Raw genomic sequence first — 16,692 nt, forward strand, 5'->3', positions numbered from 1 at the left:
GCTGTGCTGCAGGGTCTGTGTGCTTGAGTTGCTGTGGGGCTGGTGGCTTTTCTGGGGGCACAGGGTGGCAGTAGGGTGCTGCACCTCTCTGTGTGCCTGCAGGGACAGGGTACAGTGGGACACAACCCCTTCCCTCTGTACCCTCAGCCCTATGGGGCTTCAGCCAGGTGCCACCAGCCAGGGGTGGCTGTGGACCCCTCTGCCCATCCCTGGCTCAGCCCCAGGAGTGAGGAGAGCAGTCTCCGGGTACACAGACACCTCCCAGCCCACGCACCCACTCGTGCCAGCAGCTCTTGGCACACGGGGAGCGCGTTCCTGGCAGCCCGGCCCTCTCCCATCTGGTATTTATCTCCTTCCCGAAATCCCTCCTGCTGCGGGGGGGACGACCGGCTGGTGCAGGGGACTCGGTCCCCATTGCTCACTCTGCAGCACAACGCAGCCATATTGGTGAGGGGGAGAGAGCGGGGTGAGAGAATGTGGTGGAGAAGTGGGGAAACTCCTTCACTTCAATGGTGCGTGTGGGTCCCCGGAGCTTTAGCTGGGGGTTTGGGGGCATCACAGCTGGCCCCAGGGATAACACCTCTGTCCCAAGCGAGTGCCTGACCCCAAACCAAGAGTGATGGGGCAACGGCCCCGGGCAGGGGGCACAGAACCCCATGCGCACACAGTGCCAGCATCACTCCCACCCCAAATCCTGGGTGCCCCAAAGCTTTAGGAGATGGGAGAACCCGTTGGTTGCCTGGGCAACAGCAGGCAGTGATGGGGAGCCATGGAGACAGGAAGAGCAGAGTTGCCTTGGTAACGGCACCCCCCCCCCCTTCTTCATCCCCATCCTTGTGCCTTTCGGGGCTGTCCCAAAGGATGCACCCACAGCCAGGGGTCCCCAGCCCAGCTGGGTTGGGAGGGGATGGTGACACTTCCCAGCCCTGCTGGAACGACGCAAAGGAAAACGTAAGGCTGTGCTTGGCTCCTCAGCTTTATCAATGACAAACAACCACGCGTCACTCCTGCGCTGGCTCCAGGGCGGATGCACGGGGCTCAGCGGGTGCTCGAGGCTGCCTCGGAGCTGCCCTCCGGCTCTGGGGAGGCCGTGGGGAGGGACAGCAGGATGCTGCAGCCCACGCTGCCCCCATTTCCCTTCCCAGGTGCCAGAGCAGCAAGTGAAGGGAGATTTTTCAACCCCCACAGGGTCTGCTTAATGGGCGCGGGCACACGGTAGGGGAATGCTGGTACCAGGGTGTGACACAGTGGTGGCTCTGGGTGGTTTCTGTACCCTCACCTTCCCCAGCTGTGTCTCACCAGCCCTGGGATCTCCCTGCAGTCCTGTCATTTACCCACAGTCAAAGCCACACACCGGGAAAGCAAAACAAGGAAAAAAGCCACATCGCAGGGAGGGGAGGGAAGGGGGGAAGTGTTCAGGACTCAGAAAATAGACCCAGAATGGCACAGGGTCTCCTCTCCTCGTGTCAGGCACTAGGAGTACATTGACCCTATGCTCTCACGTTAGGGGTGGAGGTGTGACTTGGGCAAACAAAGGGGCAAATAGGATGACTAGGCTGTAAATCCCCTCAACCCTACCCCGGAATAGACTGGGGTAAGCCAGGACACCTCCCTCCCCAGCAGGGTCCATCCAGCTGCACGCCAGGGGACGGCTGAGATTTCTACAAGCTTCACACCAAGCTTGGTTGGCACTGCCCTGCTGCCCCCACGATGCTCTCAGGCCTGATACAGGGGCACGACGCGGTCAATGGGCCCTCGGCAGATGGGGCAGAGACGAGTAGGCAAGGCCTGGAAGCAGCGGAAGCAGCAGCAGATGTGGCCACAGCTCAGGAAGACGCACTCACGGGGCCGGGTAAGGCAAACCACACAGGAGTCCTCCAGCCCCTCGTCGCCATCCTCCTCCACCTCTGGCTCCTTGTCCTGGTGCTTATGGCGGATGGCACGGCACAGGGTGTGCAGGAGGACAGCCAGCCCCACCACAGCACACAACACAGCTGCGCCTTTCCAAAACCCTCTGGCTGACTCCAGCTCGGCCAGCACCGTCTGCCAGTCCCCCAGGCACAAGAAATACTCGCCCTCTCTCACTGGTGGCTGGAGGTGCAGGGAGCCATCAGGGTGCAGGGCCAGCTCCCCAATGCCTGTCAGCCCGGCCCCCACCCGCAGCATCTCCTCTGTCTCGAGGATGCCTTTAGGTTTCTCCCCACTCAGGTAGTGGCCCAGCAGGTCGCGGAAGCCGTGTGCTGGCTGCTCGAAGCGCTCGTACACCATCTCCAGGGGCAGGCAGACAGCTCGCAGCGGACTCTCCACGCTCACCTGTGTCACCACATCAGCATCCGGGGAGGCCAGCAAGAAGGGCACAGTGTAGACCTGCTCTGAGAGAACCCGCTCGCTCTCAGTCCTGCAAGTGGAGAGCACAGCACTGAGATGTGGAGAACGTGAAGGAAACCTGAGCTGCTGGGGCTGAACTGAGGGTAAGGACCGGAGTCTCTAAGCAAGCTGCTTTCTGCCTCTCATGTGTCCCCAGAGGTTGGGGTCTGGCCCCGATGTCCCCTCTGTTGCTCACCAGCTCCGTGCCAAGCTGTTCCAGATCAGCCGATGCTCTTTCAGAAGCAGCTTCTGGATCACACCCTGCAATCCCCCGTGGTAATGGCTGGACAGCGCAGCCTTGGCTGGCAGCACGATGCCTGAGGACAAACGGATGTATCACAGCCAAAGGACCAGAGCCTGCTCCCCATCCCCAGCGTGTGGCCGTGGGGACGCCTTACCTTCCAGGGCAACATAAGGCAGGCACCTCCCTTCGGCCGCAGACACCACTGCTGGTAAACTGTCATCAACCTGGAGCTTTGGGGCCTCCTGGAAGAGCAGGGCCGAGCATGGACACAGGTCCACGGGCTGGTAGTACAGGGTTTGTGTGTGACATGTGGCAGGACATGACCTGCCAGGTGCTGGGCATCACGATACTGATGGAGGACACAGCAGCAGGTGCACCAGGCTGGATAACGGGGCAGAGACAGCGGGTGGGGGAGGGCCCGGTGGGCCAGGCTACCTGTATGCGAGCCACAACACGGGCCTTCTTCCTGTACAGGTAGTAGAACAGGCCGGACAAGGCGACGCTGGAGCCCAGGCACAGCAGCTCCACGGGGCTGATGGGCGGCGCGTCCATGGCCGGGCTGGGGCCTGAGCTCGGCCCTTCACTTCACTCCCTGCTCATCCCGCACCCGGCCCGGGCTCTGCATCCAGGGCCGCACCGAGACCCGGCTCACCCAGCACACCCGGCTCACCCAGCACACCCGGCTCACCCTGCGCTCCCAGCCCGGCCCCAACCCCCCCCTCCGGCCCCGCTCACCCCGGCCCTGCCCGGCCCTGCCGCCCCCCGAGCAGCCTGAGCCCGAACCCAGGCCCGGCCGCGCTGCCTGCTGGGAGCTGTAGTGCAGCCTCCGCATTGCTGCTGCAGAGGAGGCGGAGGTCGGAACTACGCCTCCCGTCATCCCTCGCGTCGAACTACAGCTCCCGTCGTGCCCTGCGATAGGCCGCGCTGCTCGCCGCGAGGCCTACAAGTCCCGGCGGGCATTGCGCGTGGCGGCGTGGGCCGCCATTTTCCCCCCGGTTCCCCCACGAAGGACACGGGGACGTTGGCGTGGGTGGAAACTGCGTTTAATCGTTCAATAAAGTCAGCGAGAGCCACCCGCACAGGAAGGCACCAGTGCCCGGCGGGCAGGGATGGGGGAGCCAAGCCGGGGCGGGACGGAGCGTGAGGACGGCGGGGCCGGGGGCTGCCAGCCTCCATCCACACGGGGGATGGCGGGGGTGGATGGGGGAGCGGGGGGTCCCGTCCCTACCAGACCTCACAGTGCTTGCCGGGGTTCATGGGCGAGCCCAGCGGGCAGCCAAAGTGCTGCACGAAGTCCCGCGAGTTGCTCAGGGTGCCGATAACACGGAACTTGTCGGGGCTGTGCGGGTCCGTCACCAGCCCTTCGTGGGAGCTCTCGGGGGTCCGCACCGAGCACCACACCTGGGGATGGGGTGTAGGGATCGGTAATGGGGGCAATAACCCCTTGGGGGCACAAAAGGGGGGCAATAACCCCTTGGGGGTGCAGAAGTGGCACCCCATGGGACACAGAACGGAGCCGTACTTGTGCAAAGCCCACGAAGAAGAGCTGGTGGTTGGTGAGCCCCAGCGCTGGCAGCTGCTTCTCCTCTCCATTCTTCTGCAGCCAGGATTTGTACGCCTACGGGATGGATGCTGTGAAGCCATGACAGGGGGTTAAAGGCTTTGCCCCCCACCCCAGCGGTCCCACTCACGTTGTAGGCCGCCTTCAGCCCGCCGTTGTCGGCGATGTTCTCTCCCAGCGTCTGGCGGCCGTTGACGTTCTCTTGGTGCACGGTGTAGCGGCCGTACTGCTCCGTCATGCAGGCCGTGCGGTTCTTGAAGGCCTCCAGTGACGAGTTCTGCCACCAGGGCCGCAGGTTGCCCTCCTTGTCGTACTCACGGCCTGTGGGACCAAACCGTGGGGCAGCGACCCCAAACTCACTGTAGGTTCCCCAAATTGAGCACTGTAAGGGCCTTCAGGGGGCTTGAGTTCATGCACTCTGAGCACAGTGTCCCCCAGCCCCTGCGGTGTGTTTATCCCCATACAGAGCTATCCCCTGTGATCACAAATCCCCCCACGGCCCCCACTCATCCCCGCTGAGTCTGGTGAAGGTGCAAAGCAGAGCGGATGTGAGAGGGACCCATCCCAAAAGGAGGATGAGGAGGTTGGGGGGCCACGGGCCGGCCCGAGCTGCAGACACCGTGTCCTCACCAAGCGGATGGAGCGAAAGCTGCACAGAGAAGCCGGGGGGAGGTATCGGCAGGTGCCACCTGGGGAGACAGGACATAGAAGGGGAAGCCAGCCAGCCGGGTTGGGGGGTGGCCAGGGCCACAAGCACGCGTGATGCAATGGATGGCAAAGCGGCACCCCCTCCCCACACCGAGGGGATGAGTCTGGGAGGGGGATGGGAAGACAACAGGGACTTCTGTTGCTCTCACCTTGGTCATCGAAGGCGTGGGTCAGCTCATGCCCCATCACCACGCCGATACCACCAAAATTGAGGGCTCTATGGGGCCGCAGGAAAGAGGTGAGTGAGTGTAGAAGGGGTGCGGCTGGGCAGCCCCTCCAGCTCATGAGCACCCCCCATCCAGGAGCTGCCCCTCAGCTCCATCTCAGGCTCACTTGGGGTGGTTGCGGGCGTAGAATGGTGCCTGCAGGATGCCAGCGGGGAAGACGATGCCGTTCTTGGTGGGCAGGTAGTAGGCATTGACGGTCTGTGGGGTCATGCTCCACCTGGGGAATGGCGACAGGACGTGTGTCCTCTGCCCACCCCCCCCCAGGGCCATCCTGTGCCATCTCTCTCCTTGGGTCCCCCTGGCAAGGGCCTGGCACCCACCCCATGACCAAAGGACTCTGCATCCATCCTGGGTAAAAGCTAGAGTCCCCACAATTATCTGTGCCACCTCATCTCTTGAAGTGCTCTAACCCTTATTCCCACCCTGGTGGGGTCACCTGTAGGGAAGGGATGCCTAAGTGACCCAGGACCCCTAAGCCACGCTTAGATGACTTGCTGCCGCCATGACACCATGAAGGTGCCAGCCCGTGCTCTCTCCTTGAATCCTCCACCCCCATAGCCCTCCATCCCACTTACTGGTCACGGTTGGGAGGTTTCCGCAGCTGGTCAGCCATCACTTTGGCAGAGAAGTTGTAGAAGTTGAGCATGTTCTGGAAGAAGGAGTCCTCAGAGACCTCGTACTGGTGAGGAAGAGGATGGGTGAGGAACGACTGTCTCTTTCTGCACTGTCCTACCATGGGTTGTGTGAATGTGTCAGACCCCTCCCCATGAGCCCCTACCCCATCATAGACATCGTCCAGCTCTTTGTTGTCCAGGATGAAGTCTGGGAAGCCGATCATGTCATAGATGGCATCTGCCTGCATGGGGAGAAGCCCTGGTGGTTAGATGGGGTGGGGGGATACCGGAGGGGTCTCCTGAGGATCTCTCACCTTCTCCTTGGCAGCCTGCCTCGTCTTCTCATCCATCCAGTCCAGCTGCTCCAGGGATACCTCAAAGGCTGTCCGGATCTCGCTGATCATCTCCTCTGCCTGGGGATAGGAGGGGATGCTGTGTTCCCCATGCCCCTCATGCAGGGGGAAAGCAGGAGATCTCATGGATGGGGAGGGGATGTGTCCTCACTATGGCCTTGCTGTCCCGGTCAAAGGTGGCTTTGACGAAGAGGGAGCCCAGGGCGAAGCCCAGCGTGTCATCTGTGTTGGAGATGCAGGTCTGCCAGCGGGGTGTGCAGGACTGTGGGAGTGAGACCAGAGCCCATGAGATGCCGGGGCAGACACAAACCTCCCTCCCTGCCCACTGCTTCCCCCTGGCTGTGGGCAGATGCTTCACTGTGAAACTGCATCTGGGGCTTAGTGTCCCAAGGAGTGCCCGGGGCAGAAGTGATCCCAAATACTCATGCACTGCTGTGGATAGAGAAGGGTGGCCCCAACCCCCCTCCCATTACCTTCCTGGTGCCATAGAGTGTCTCCAGCAGCCTTTCCTGGGCTGTCTCAAAGCGCTGGTCCAGGCTGGATGCTGTTTTCTGCACCAGGTTCCAGATCAGGTAGTTGTTCAGGACGCTATGGGACAGAGGGATGTTTCATGTGGCCACAAGAACAGCGCATGGGGGATGTCCTATGCCTAAATAGGATCCCTGGGGGTGCTCACCTCCTGTCGGTGCTGTTGATGAGCTCAGAGACCTGCTGGAGGTAGGCGTCCCCATACACCACCACGGGCTCAGTCTCAGCCAGCTCCAGTGGGGCCAGTGCATAGGAAAGGTAATCCAGCCAGTCGATGGCAGGGGCAAGGACCTGCAGGGGCATGGGGACGTGGTTCTGCAGCACTCCTTCTGGTGTCCTTTTGGGACACCCTTGCATCCCACACTCACTGGGAGCACACCCACCTGCAGCTCAGCAATGCTCATCTTGTGGTAGATCTTCTCATCATCTCGCCGCTCAGCCTGTGGCACGGTAATGTTGGCCAGCAACGTCTCAAAGTCCAGGACCTGCTGCATCTGCAGGCGGGTGGGCTCCTTGGACCCCCCCAGCAGCATGCCCAGCTCCACCATGTAGTCCAGGTATGCAGTCAGGACCTGGTGAGACCCCAAAACACATGTGCAGCTCTCCTCTGCCCACAGGTTCCTGGTTTGGCCACCCCTTAGGGTGAAGATCTGACCAGGGGCTCAGACCTGCTGCCCCTGGACCTCCTGTCCCTAAGTCCCCAGCTCCATGCAGAGATCCTGGACTCACCTTCTCATTGGCAGTCTTGTTCAGGTAGTAATCCCGGGATGGAAGGAAAAGCCCCGACTGGTCCACCTTGGGGACAGAGGGACAGCATGGGTGTCCCATACATCCCAGAGCCCCCAGTGCCTGCTACCCCCAGCGCCCACCTGGATGACGTTGCTGTTGGAGTTCTTGGAGTCTGCACCCACATAGACAGTGAAGAACGGGGTTGCTCGGTAGGTGCCTGACACCATCTTCAGCACCTCCATGAAGCTGCTCTGGTTCCAGGTGCCGGTGACATTCCATCCACCGATCTGCCACCAAATGGAACCAGGAGGTGTTTGTCACTCAGTGCTATGGGGGAGGCTCCAGGACTGTCCCCAGAGCTGAGCCCTCACCTTGTCAATGAGTTCCATGAGAGGCTGGGAGCCCAGCTCCTCGATTCTCTGCTCCTTGAGGCAGGACAGGTAGTAGCGCTGCGTCTTCCTCTCCGCCTCACTGCTGGAGTTGAAGCTGGAGTTCTCTGCGGGATACTACAGCTCAGCCCAAACCCCTTCTGCTGGCACCCTCAGACAGCTCCCATCCCCACCGCGCTCACCCAGCAGGTGCTTCATGACAGCCTGGTTGTGCTCCCAGATGCTGTTGAAGGTGCTCCACTTGGAGCGCCCGTTGGGCAGTGGGTTCCTCTTGATCCAGCCCCCACACGAGTACTGGTAGAAGTCCTGGCAGGGGTCAGTGTCCGTGTCCAGGGCTTCCAGGATCTTGCTGGCCACCCGGACACAGGCGTCCGTCAGGCACATGGTATGGGAGGGATCTGCAGGGAAAGGGATGCGGGGAGGGGTGGGGGGGGAGTGGAACTGAGGCACAGAGTGGGGCTGCTACTGGGAGTGGGTACAGCACCCAGCAACCTGCTGTCCCCACGAAGGGCAATGGCATCTCTACCCCAGCATGGCAGTCTCCTACCTCTGCTGTACTGAACGGCCAGAGCCACGATGGTGATGCCGAGCAGAAGGGCCAGCGTGACAGCGACAGTGCAGAGCACCAGCTCCAGCTGGGAGCGCGAGGCCAGGCGGCTCAGCAGTGGCCCCGTCCCCTTCCGAAACCCCACCTGGGCAGGAGGCAGGGGCTGACATCACATCCCCTCCCCAAACTGCTCCCAGGTGCCCTGGCTTGGCTGTGGGGCATGGGGACTAGATGGGGACTAAGCTTGGAAATGGCCACTCTGAAGCCAGTGCATCCCTTGTGGACGAGCCATTTGTGGATGCTGGTGCACCCCCTGTCGAGCTGCAGGGAAGGGGATCACTCTTTGCTGCATTTTGGCTGCCTCCCAGCACATCATCTAATGACAGCCAAGGCTGGCCGGGCTCCCGGCCCCACTCATGCTGCGGGCTGGGGCTGCAGGAAAGGGGTCCTAAGCAAAGCAGGGGAGCTGTGCCGTAGCTCACCTCCACGCTGTCGGGGGAAGCGCTGCCATCCCCTGCCGGCTCCGGCCCCTCGTCCTCCTGCAGCGTGGCATGCTTGTAGTCAGGCATCTGAGGGGGGAAAGCAGGCTGGGGGGGGCTGCACCCCACTGCCCCCTCTGCCTCCTACAGCAGGTGCCTGGGGGGGACAGGGCCTCCTCCAGAAGCCAGCCCCATCCCCGGTTTGCCCTGGGGAGGGCAATGCAGGATGCTGGTGGGAGCCCTTGGGGCCCGAGCATCCCTGCGTGTCACCATGGCAATGGCAGCATCACCCCGCTGACAGGTGCCACATCGCCACGGAGATTCACTCCCCATCTCCTGGCAACCGTTGCTTAGTGCTGCTGCCTCGCCCCTCCCCCCCACCTGGAACTTTCCATGCAGATGTGCACTGGTCTGAAACATCTGGAAGCCCTCTCCCCTTCCTCCCACCCATGCAAGACAGGGTGCAGGGATCCAGGGGGACAAGGGAACCATGGGGGGGGGGCATCGGCTGGTTGCAAAGGACCAGTGATGCTGGTGAGATAGAGACCCTTTTGCACCAGAGCCGGGGGGGCAGCCCCATTGCTTGCACCCTCCCTGCCATGGAGGCTGCAAACAGCTCAGCGAGGAAGGAGGGATGGGGGGATTGAACTGCAGAAAGGAGCAGGGTGCTTCGGTATAGAGTTTCTGGGTATGCACTGTCCTCAGGCTTCAGAGTTAACGCCTGGGTGGGCTGTGGCTCAGCCTCCATCTGCGCATCTCTGCAGTGCTCAGGGGTATGGAGTTGCTGGGGTGTGTGTGGGGGGGAAGGATAAGCGCTCTGCTCCCAGCTCCCCTGCCCATCACTGGGACGCAGGGAGGTTGCAAAGCCGGGGGGGGGTTCCATCACTGTGGGATGGTGGTGTTGGACAGCCTGGTATTCGGGACTGGGGCAGGCTGGGTGCTCCAGTCTGCCGCGGTGCCCCATGTCGCCTCCAGCCGCATCCCTCCTGGCACCCTGAGGTTAAGGCAGGATCCAGCCCATGGGCTCTTCCTGCGCCATCCGTGGGGGAAATGGGCCCCCCAGCCCCGGGACTTGCAGTGGGGCAGCATCCACAAGCTCCAGGTGTGCCCCCTGCTTTGGCACTGCGAGGGGCCGTGGGTTCATCCCGATTTCTCCCATTTCTGCCCCATTTCTCCCAGCGGGGAGGTCCCTTTGCCCCTCTTCCCCTGCTGCCATGCGGAGCCCCCCAGGCCCCCTCAAACCACGGGCTCTCAATCCCTTTTTTCCCCCCGGCTCCTTCTCCCCGCAGCCCCCCGCATCCCTTCCCATCTCCCGCAGCTCTCCAGCCCCAACACTCGGGCTGTCCCCGCGCCCCCCCCTCCTGTCCCCTGCGTCCCTCCCTGCCGACACTCACGGCGTGTCCGAGCTCCTGCAGGGCCACGTTCATCCTGGCCATCCCGCCTAGCTCCGCTCCCCGCCCGGCCCGCTCCGGGCCCCCGCCGCCGCCGCAGCGCCGCCTGCCTCCGCCATGGCCCGGCACCGGCACCGGGAATAGGTCCGGGAGCTGGAGCGGCGCCGGGCAGGGACGGATGGAGCCGCCGCAGTGGGAAGGGACCGGGGGGCTGGGGACCAGCGGGGTGAGGCACCGGCACCGGGGAGCGGGGACGGTTAAAGACCGGCGACCTCAGGGGAGGATGCAGCGGGGGGCACCGCTCCGCCCGGCCCCGCCGCCGAGGTGACCGCGAGGGGCAGCGCCCTCCGCAAGAACGGGCGGAGCCGCAGCACCGGCACCGGCACCGCAACCGGGTGCGGTCACAGCGATGCGCAGCGGGACGGAACCGGGAGCGGAACCGGGGACACGGAGCCCACGCGGTGCCACGCACAGTCACGCACAGACACAGAGTCACGCACACACAGTGTCACGCACAGACACAGCCGCCCACGGCAGCGCTGCCACCCCCGGGGACCAGCGGGCGGGTGCTGTAAGGCGGGCACGGCGCTACGAGACCGGCTGTGCCACGCGTGTCACACTTCCACGCGTGTCACTGCTTTGCGGGTAATTATCCCCCTCCGGGCTCCCCGTCCCCACGTCCCACGTCCCCATCCCGTCCTGACCCCGACACTCCGCTCCCCACGCCCGTGGGTGTCACCGCCCGGCGCCAGGACACGCGGGGAGGGTCCACGAAGCCACGCCCACATCCCGCTAAGCCCCGCCCACAATCAGCTAAGCCACGCCCACATCTCATAAGCCCCGCCCACTCCGACCAGCGGCAACTCCCATCGGGCGCACGGTGATGACGTCACGTAGACTACGGGCCGTGCGCAGGCGCAGAGCGTGGCCGGTGTGCGGCGGAGCGGCCATGGACGCGGGAGGCGGCGGCGGGCAGAGCCGGGTGCAGGGCGGGCCGGGCTCGGGAGGAGACGAGAAAACCCCTCAGCTGTGGGGACGGGACCGACGGGATCCGCCCGCGGGGCCCGAGAAGGAGCAGGAGCTGGTGAGAGTCGGCCGGGGAGCTGAGTCACGGGGCGGGATGGCGTCATCGGGGCTCCCTAGGCCGCGTGACGTCATACGGTGACGTAGTACGGGGGGCTCCGGGGTGGCTGTGTGTTACTAACAGGGACAGCGCTGTCCCCGCGGGTCGCCCCTAACCGTGTGTTCCATCCCGGCAGTCGGAGGAGGACAAACAGCTGCAGGATGAGCTGGAGATGCTGGTGGAGCGTCTGGGGGTGAGTGCGGGCCCCGCAGCCTAGAGAACTGGGGGGGAAATGCCCCGTGTCACAGCCCTGTGGGTGCTCAGAGCTGTGCCCCGTGGGTGCCTGTCTGCTCGCTGTGCCACAGCCCCATAGGGCTGACTTTAGGGTGTGGGGGGCTCTGAGCCCAGAGTCAGCACCTCACACACCTCCTGATGGGCCTCTTCCATGTGCAGGAGAAGGACACGTCTCTCTACCGCCCGGCGCTGGAGGAGCTGCGCAGGCAGATCCGTTCCTCCACCACCTCCATGACCTCTGTCCCCAAACCACTCAAGTTCCTCCGACCACACTATGGCAAGCTGAAGGAGATCTATGAGAACATGGCTGCTGGGGAGAACAAGGTGAGTGCTGCCATCCTGTGTGGGCTGTGACTTGCCACGTCCTTGCTTTGCCCCCTGTGGACACAGTGGGGCACTCAGTCCCATGTGGGTCTTCTGGGGTGCAATCAATCCCATGTGAGTCTGAAGCTCCAGCTCTCTGTCCCCAGCGCTTTGCAGCAGACATAATTTCTGTCCTGGCTATGACCATGAGTGGGGAGCGTGAGTGTCTGAAGTACCGCCTGGTGGGCTCTCAGGAGGAGCTGGCATCGTGGGGGCATGAATATGTCAGGTGAGACTGGCTGGGAACAGGGCTTGGGGTGGATAAGAACAGCTGCCTCACATCCGCGGGGCTGGGTGAGGCTGGTTTCTGTGGTCACGATGTCCCCTTCTCCCTGCAGGCACTTGGCAGGGGAAGTGGCCAAGGAATGGCAGGAGATTGATGAAGCTGACAAGGCACAGAGGGACACACTCCTCACCCTGGTTAAGGAGATTGTCCCTTACAACATGGCTCACAATGCAGAGCACGAGGCTTGTGACCTTCTCATGGAGATCGAGCAGATGGACATGCTGGAGAAATACATTGATGACAACGCCTACTCCAAAGTGTGCCTCTACCTGACCAGGTGAGGGACTGGTGCATCTGTCTGGCCCTTGGTGGGCTAAGGCTGCCCAGTTTCATTGGCTGACACTCATCCTCATATGCATCTCCTCCTCAAAGCTGCGTAAGCTATGTCCCAGAACCTGAGAACTCTGCTCTCCTACGCTGTGCTCTGGGCATTTTCCGCAAGTTCAACCGTTACCCTGAAGCCCTGCGCCTGGCTCTGATGCTCAATGATGTGGAGCTGGTGGAGGACATCTTCACCTCCTGCAAAGATGTGTAAGTAGAGACAGTCCCTGGGCTCGGGGGGGCGAGTACAGCTGAGTAGGATCCTGACATTGTCAGATGTGGCTGGGGGCTTGGCCAGATACTGGTGTCCCCAAAATAAAGATGAGCAGGAGCCAGTCATCTCTGGGCTGTTCTTGTATGCTGCTTGAGCAGGGTGGGCTGAGGTATGTGACTGCTGTTTGGCTATGGGGGCTGGATGCTTTCAAAGCCTCTTCCCTCTGCAGAGTTGTCCAGAAGCAGATGGCCTTTATGCTGGGCCGCCATGGGGTCTTCCTGGAGCTGAATGAGGACGTGGAGGAGTACGAGGACCTGACTGAGATCATGTCCAACGTCCAGCTCAACAGCAATTTCTTGGCCTTGGCTAGAGAGGTGAGCACTGTGCTGGAGAAAGATCTCTGGGCTGCTCCAGGCTGGGATCTGCCCTGGCCACCAGGCTTTGTGCTCTGTGGCAAGACCTGGGGAGAGCTCTCTTATCCCTATGAGCCTGGCCAGGTCCTGCTGGCAAGGCTGTCTTTGTAGAACAGCTGCTGTGGTGCGTCTGTGGGGAAATAACCCTCTTTTCCCTTGTCTCTGCAGCTGGACATCATGGAGCCCAAAGTACCAGATGATATTTACAAAACCCACTTGGAAAATAACCGTAAGAGCTCATGTTTTGACCTTGTCTGTCTCTGGATAGAGCAGACCCCATTGCTTCTGGTGGGCTTTGTCTGCTCCTTCCCTGTGGCTGGGGATGGGGCCTCACCCACTGTCTGGCGTGGGACAACTGTGCAGTGGAGTGTTGGCCTGCCTCACTCTGATCTTGTTCCCCAGGGTTTGGGGGCAGTGGTTCCCAAGTGGACTCAGCCCGGATGAATTTGGCATCCTCCTTCGTGAACGGCTTTGTAAATGCTGCATTCGGCCAAGACAAGCTGCTGACAGATGATGGCAATAAATGGTTGTACAAGAACAAAGACCACGGTGAGGGTTGGAGGTGGCTGTGGGCTTGGGGTTGTGACCCTTTGTGGGCCCTGCTGAAAGTGTGGCAGTTGGGTACAGCCCTGCTGTGTCCAGGCTGGTCACACTGACTTGGGCTTTTCTCCCTGGGAACCTGGGAACTCAACAGGAATGTTGAGTGCTGCAGCTTCATTGGGCACTATACTGCTGTGGGACGTGGATGGGGGCCTCACACAGATTGACAAGTACCTCTATTCCTCAGAGGATTACATTAAGGTGAGTGGCACTGATCTCAGCCCCATACTCACTTGGTACCAACCAGCCTGTCCTGGGGAGCAAGTGTAACCTGTGGGGTGACATGAGTCACTGGCTGGCAGGGAGCTCCATGTGGTGGTGGCTAGTGCATAATGGTGCCTCTGTTTCATAGTCGGGTGCCCTGCTGGCCTGTGGCATCGTCAACTCAGGAGTGAGGAATGAATGCGACCCTGCCCTGGCCCTGCTATCTGACTATGTCCTCCACAACAGCAACACCATGCGGATCGGAGCCATTTTTGGGTAAGGGTCTGCCCTGGCGTCCTTGGCTGTGTGGGATGGTGCAGCCATCCCTGACATTCCTCTCTGTTCTCCATAGGCTGGGGCTGGCCTACGCGGGCTCCAACCGCGAGGATGTCCTGACTTTGCTGCTGCCAGTGATGGGGGACTCTAAGTCCAGCATGGAGGTAGGGAGCAGAGCAGGGTGTGCTGCACGAGTCCCTGACAGCTCCTGGGGATGCTGGGGCTGGTTTGGGCTCTGCATGTCCTTGTGTGATGTGCTGTGCCCTAAGAACATGGCTCCCTCCCCAGGTGGCTGGTGTGACGGCCCTGGCTTGTGGCATGATATCTGTGGGCTCTTGCAATGGGGATGTCACCTCCACCATCCTCCAAACCATCATGGAGAAATCAGAGACGGAGCTGAAGGACACCTATGCCCGGTGGCTGCCGCTTGGCCTGGGCTTGAACCACTTGGGTAAGAAAGGGCAGCACTGGTGGTCCTGTGAGCTGGGACTGTGAGCATCTCTTGGGTGCCCTGAACTCTGTGCCTCTTCACAGGCAAGGGAGAAGCCATCGAGGCGATCCTGGCAGCGCTGGAGGTGGTGTCGGAGCCGTTCCGCAGCTTTGCCAACACATTGGTAGACATCTGTGCCTATGCTGGTGCGTTGAGCTGACCAAGGCTGAGGGAGGTGGGAGTGGGACCAGGCCTTCCTTCTGCTCATCCTTACCCACTGCTGACCTCACAGGTTCAGGGAATGTCCTGAAGGTACAGCAGCTTCTGCACATCTGCAGTGAGCACTTTGACTCCAAGGAGAAAGAGGAAGACAAAGACAAGAAGGACAAAAAGGAGAAAGAGAAGAAAGAAAACTCAGCTGACATGGGAGCACACCAGGTAGGAAAACCTGGGCTGGAACCTGCGGCCCAGGCCCAGTAGCTGCCCTGTCTGGAGTCAGACCCAGAGGAAGTGGCCCCAGCAGGATCCTCTGCTCTCGCTGTCCAGCTGGGCTGTAAGAGATTGCATTTGCAGTTGGTGGTCTCTGCCTGGCATTCAGTACTGGTGTCTCTGCAGGGTGTAGCAGTGTTGGGCATTGCACTTATTGCCATGGGTGAGGAGATTGGTGCAGAGATGGCCCTGCGCACGTTTGGTCACCTGGTGAGTGGCAGCTGGGGGACAATGTGGGGCTGGGAAGGGACCTGGATGAAGAGGGCAGATCTTCTCTCACATCTTGGCCTTGGTAAGCTGGGTTGTGGATGCCCCACCGTGCCCTTGCCCCTACCTGGGTTTTAATATCTTCTCTCTCTCTGTTCCATGCAGCTGCGGTATGGGGAGCCCACCCTGCGCCGTGCTGTGCCCCTGGCCCTGGCGCTAATCTCTGTTCTAACCCCCGTCTCAACATCCTGGACACCCTCAGCAAGTTCTCCCACGATGCTGACCCTGAAGTCTCCTACAACTCTATCTTTGCCATGGGCATGGTGGGCAGTGGTAAGCCTGGGTGGCAGCTTGTGTGTTATGGTGGGCAGCCATGGGACCAGGCCGGTGCCTCAATCCCTGCCTTCTCCAGGTACCAACAACGCCCGGCTGGCTGCAATGCTGCGGCAGCTCGCCCAGTACCACGCCAAGGACCCCAACAACCTCTTCATGGTGCGGTTAGCCCAGGTGATGATCCCACACTTGTGGTTGGGAAGAGATGGGGGTGGCTGTGGATGGGGGGGCCACCACGTGTTGCCCCACTTGTGCTCACGTGCTTTCTGTGCCACACCAGGGCCTGACCCACTTGGGTAAGGGGACGCTCACCCTGTGCCCCTACGCAACAGCGCATAGGGCAGCTCATGAGCCACGGTGGCTGTAGGCTGACTGTTGACCGTCCTCGTGTCCTTCCTGGATGTGCGCAACAGTGAGTAACGTGTCATAGAGTGTTTCATCCATCCCCTCCTTCCCACACTCACACTCTCCCTTTCATCCCCTTTCAGTTATCCTGGGCAAGTCCCACTATGTCCTGTACGGGCTGGTTGCGGCCATGCGAGGCCGCCGTATGTTGGTCAACTTTCGATGAGGAGCTGCGTCCTCTGCCTGTATCGGTTCGGGTTGGACAGGTGAGGAGCTGGAGCCTGATATGGGTGGCTGGGGGGGGTTATATCCCATAACTCCTCATCTCAGCATGCTTGCTCCTGCAGGCTGTGGATGTGGTGGGCCAAGCGGGCAAACCCAAAACCATCACCGGCTTCCAGACCCACACCACCCCTGTGCTGCTGGCACACGGCGAGGCGGGGCAGAGCTGGCCACCGAGGAGCACGTGCCCGTCAACCCCCATCTTGGAGGGCTTCGTTTTTTCCCCCATCCTGCGGCAAGAACCGCAATACTACGACTGTTGAGGGGGGCTGGGGGCTGAGTGGTTGGGGGGGGGGGGGAGAATGACTGGGGGTTTTTTTGGGGGGGGGGGGGTTGTTTTTATTTGTTACTGGGAGATGAGGAAATAAAGTCTGCGTGGATCGGTGCTGCTGTGCTGCCCTTCAGTTCTGAGCCTGTCCGTCGGGCAGCACCCAG

At 61.5% G+C, this 16,692-nt stretch overlaps 3 protein-coding genes across 4 annotated transcripts; 1 reads left to right on the top strand and 2 right to left on the bottom strand.

Moving 5' to 3' along the window:
* Positions 1–960: 960 nt before the first annotated feature.
* LOC107318229 (mitochondrial ubiquitin ligase activator of nfkb 1-A-like) lies at positions 961–3,268 on the bottom strand. 2 transcript variants are annotated; one of them, XM_015871827.2, is made up of 4 exons: positions 3,047–3,268; positions 2,766–2,853; positions 2,564–2,684; positions 961–2,398 (listed from the first exon to the last, which is right to left on the bottom strand). In XM_015871827.2, exons 1-4 carry the CDS (start codon positions 3,161–3,163, stop codon positions 1,717–1,719), a joined length of 1,008 nt encoding a protein of 335 aa, XP_015727313.1. In that variant the 5' UTR covers positions 3,164–3,268; the 3' UTR covers positions 961–1,716. The 2 variants fall into 2 exon arrangements, with proteins under 2 accessions (XP_015727313.1, XP_015727312.1); XM_015871826.2 differs by having other exon boundaries at positions 2,766–2,892.
* Positions 3,269–3,637: 369 nt separating this feature from the next.
* On the bottom strand, positions 3,638–10,567 carry ECE2 (endothelin converting enzyme 2). The gene is made up of 19 exons (XM_015871829.2): positions 10,141–10,567; positions 8,750–8,836; positions 8,268–8,412; positions 7,903–8,118; positions 7,703–7,827; positions 7,472–7,618; positions 7,332–7,397; positions 6,986–7,174; positions 6,751–6,893; positions 6,548–6,662; positions 6,226–6,336; positions 6,036–6,134; positions 5,886–5,963; positions 5,683–5,786; positions 5,214–5,324; positions 5,030–5,097; positions 4,303–4,493; positions 4,134–4,229; positions 3,638–4,012 (listed from the first exon to the last, which is right to left on the bottom strand). Exons 1-19 carry the CDS (start codon positions 10,180–10,182, stop codon positions 3,836–3,838), a joined length of 2,310 nt encoding a protein of 769 aa, XP_015727315.1. The 5' UTR covers positions 10,183–10,567; the 3' UTR covers positions 3,638–3,835.
* Positions 10,568–11,039: 472 nt separating this feature from the next.
* Positions 11,040–16,468, top strand: PSMD2 (proteasome 26S subunit, non-ATPase 2). The gene is made up of 21 exons (XM_015871825.2): positions 11,040–11,221; positions 11,397–11,453; positions 11,654–11,818; positions 11,965–12,086; positions 12,196–12,420; positions 12,516–12,674; positions 12,908–13,052; positions 13,260–13,320; positions 13,494–13,640; positions 13,786–13,892; positions 14,044–14,171; positions 14,248–14,335; positions 14,460–14,622; positions 14,706–14,807; positions 14,894–15,039; positions 15,217–15,300; positions 15,463–15,630; positions 15,710–15,804; positions 15,911–16,042; positions 16,119–16,241; positions 16,323–16,468. The coding sequence occupies exons 1-18, from the start codon at positions 11,087–11,089 to the stop codon at positions 15,797–15,799; spliced, it is 2,292 nt and encodes a 763-aa protein (XP_015727311.1). The 5' UTR covers positions 11,040–11,086; the 3' UTR covers positions 15,800–15,804; positions 15,911–16,042; positions 16,119–16,241; positions 16,323–16,468.
* Positions 16,469–16,692: the final 224 nt, after the last annotated feature.

This window comes from Coturnix japonica, chromosome 9 (assembly GCF_001577835.2).
Source record: "Coturnix japonica isolate 7356 chromosome 9, Coturnix japonica 2.1, whole genome shotgun sequence".
In the NCBI taxonomy this organism is placed as follows: Eukaryota; Metazoa; Chordata; class Aves; order Galliformes; family Phasianidae; genus Coturnix; species Coturnix japonica.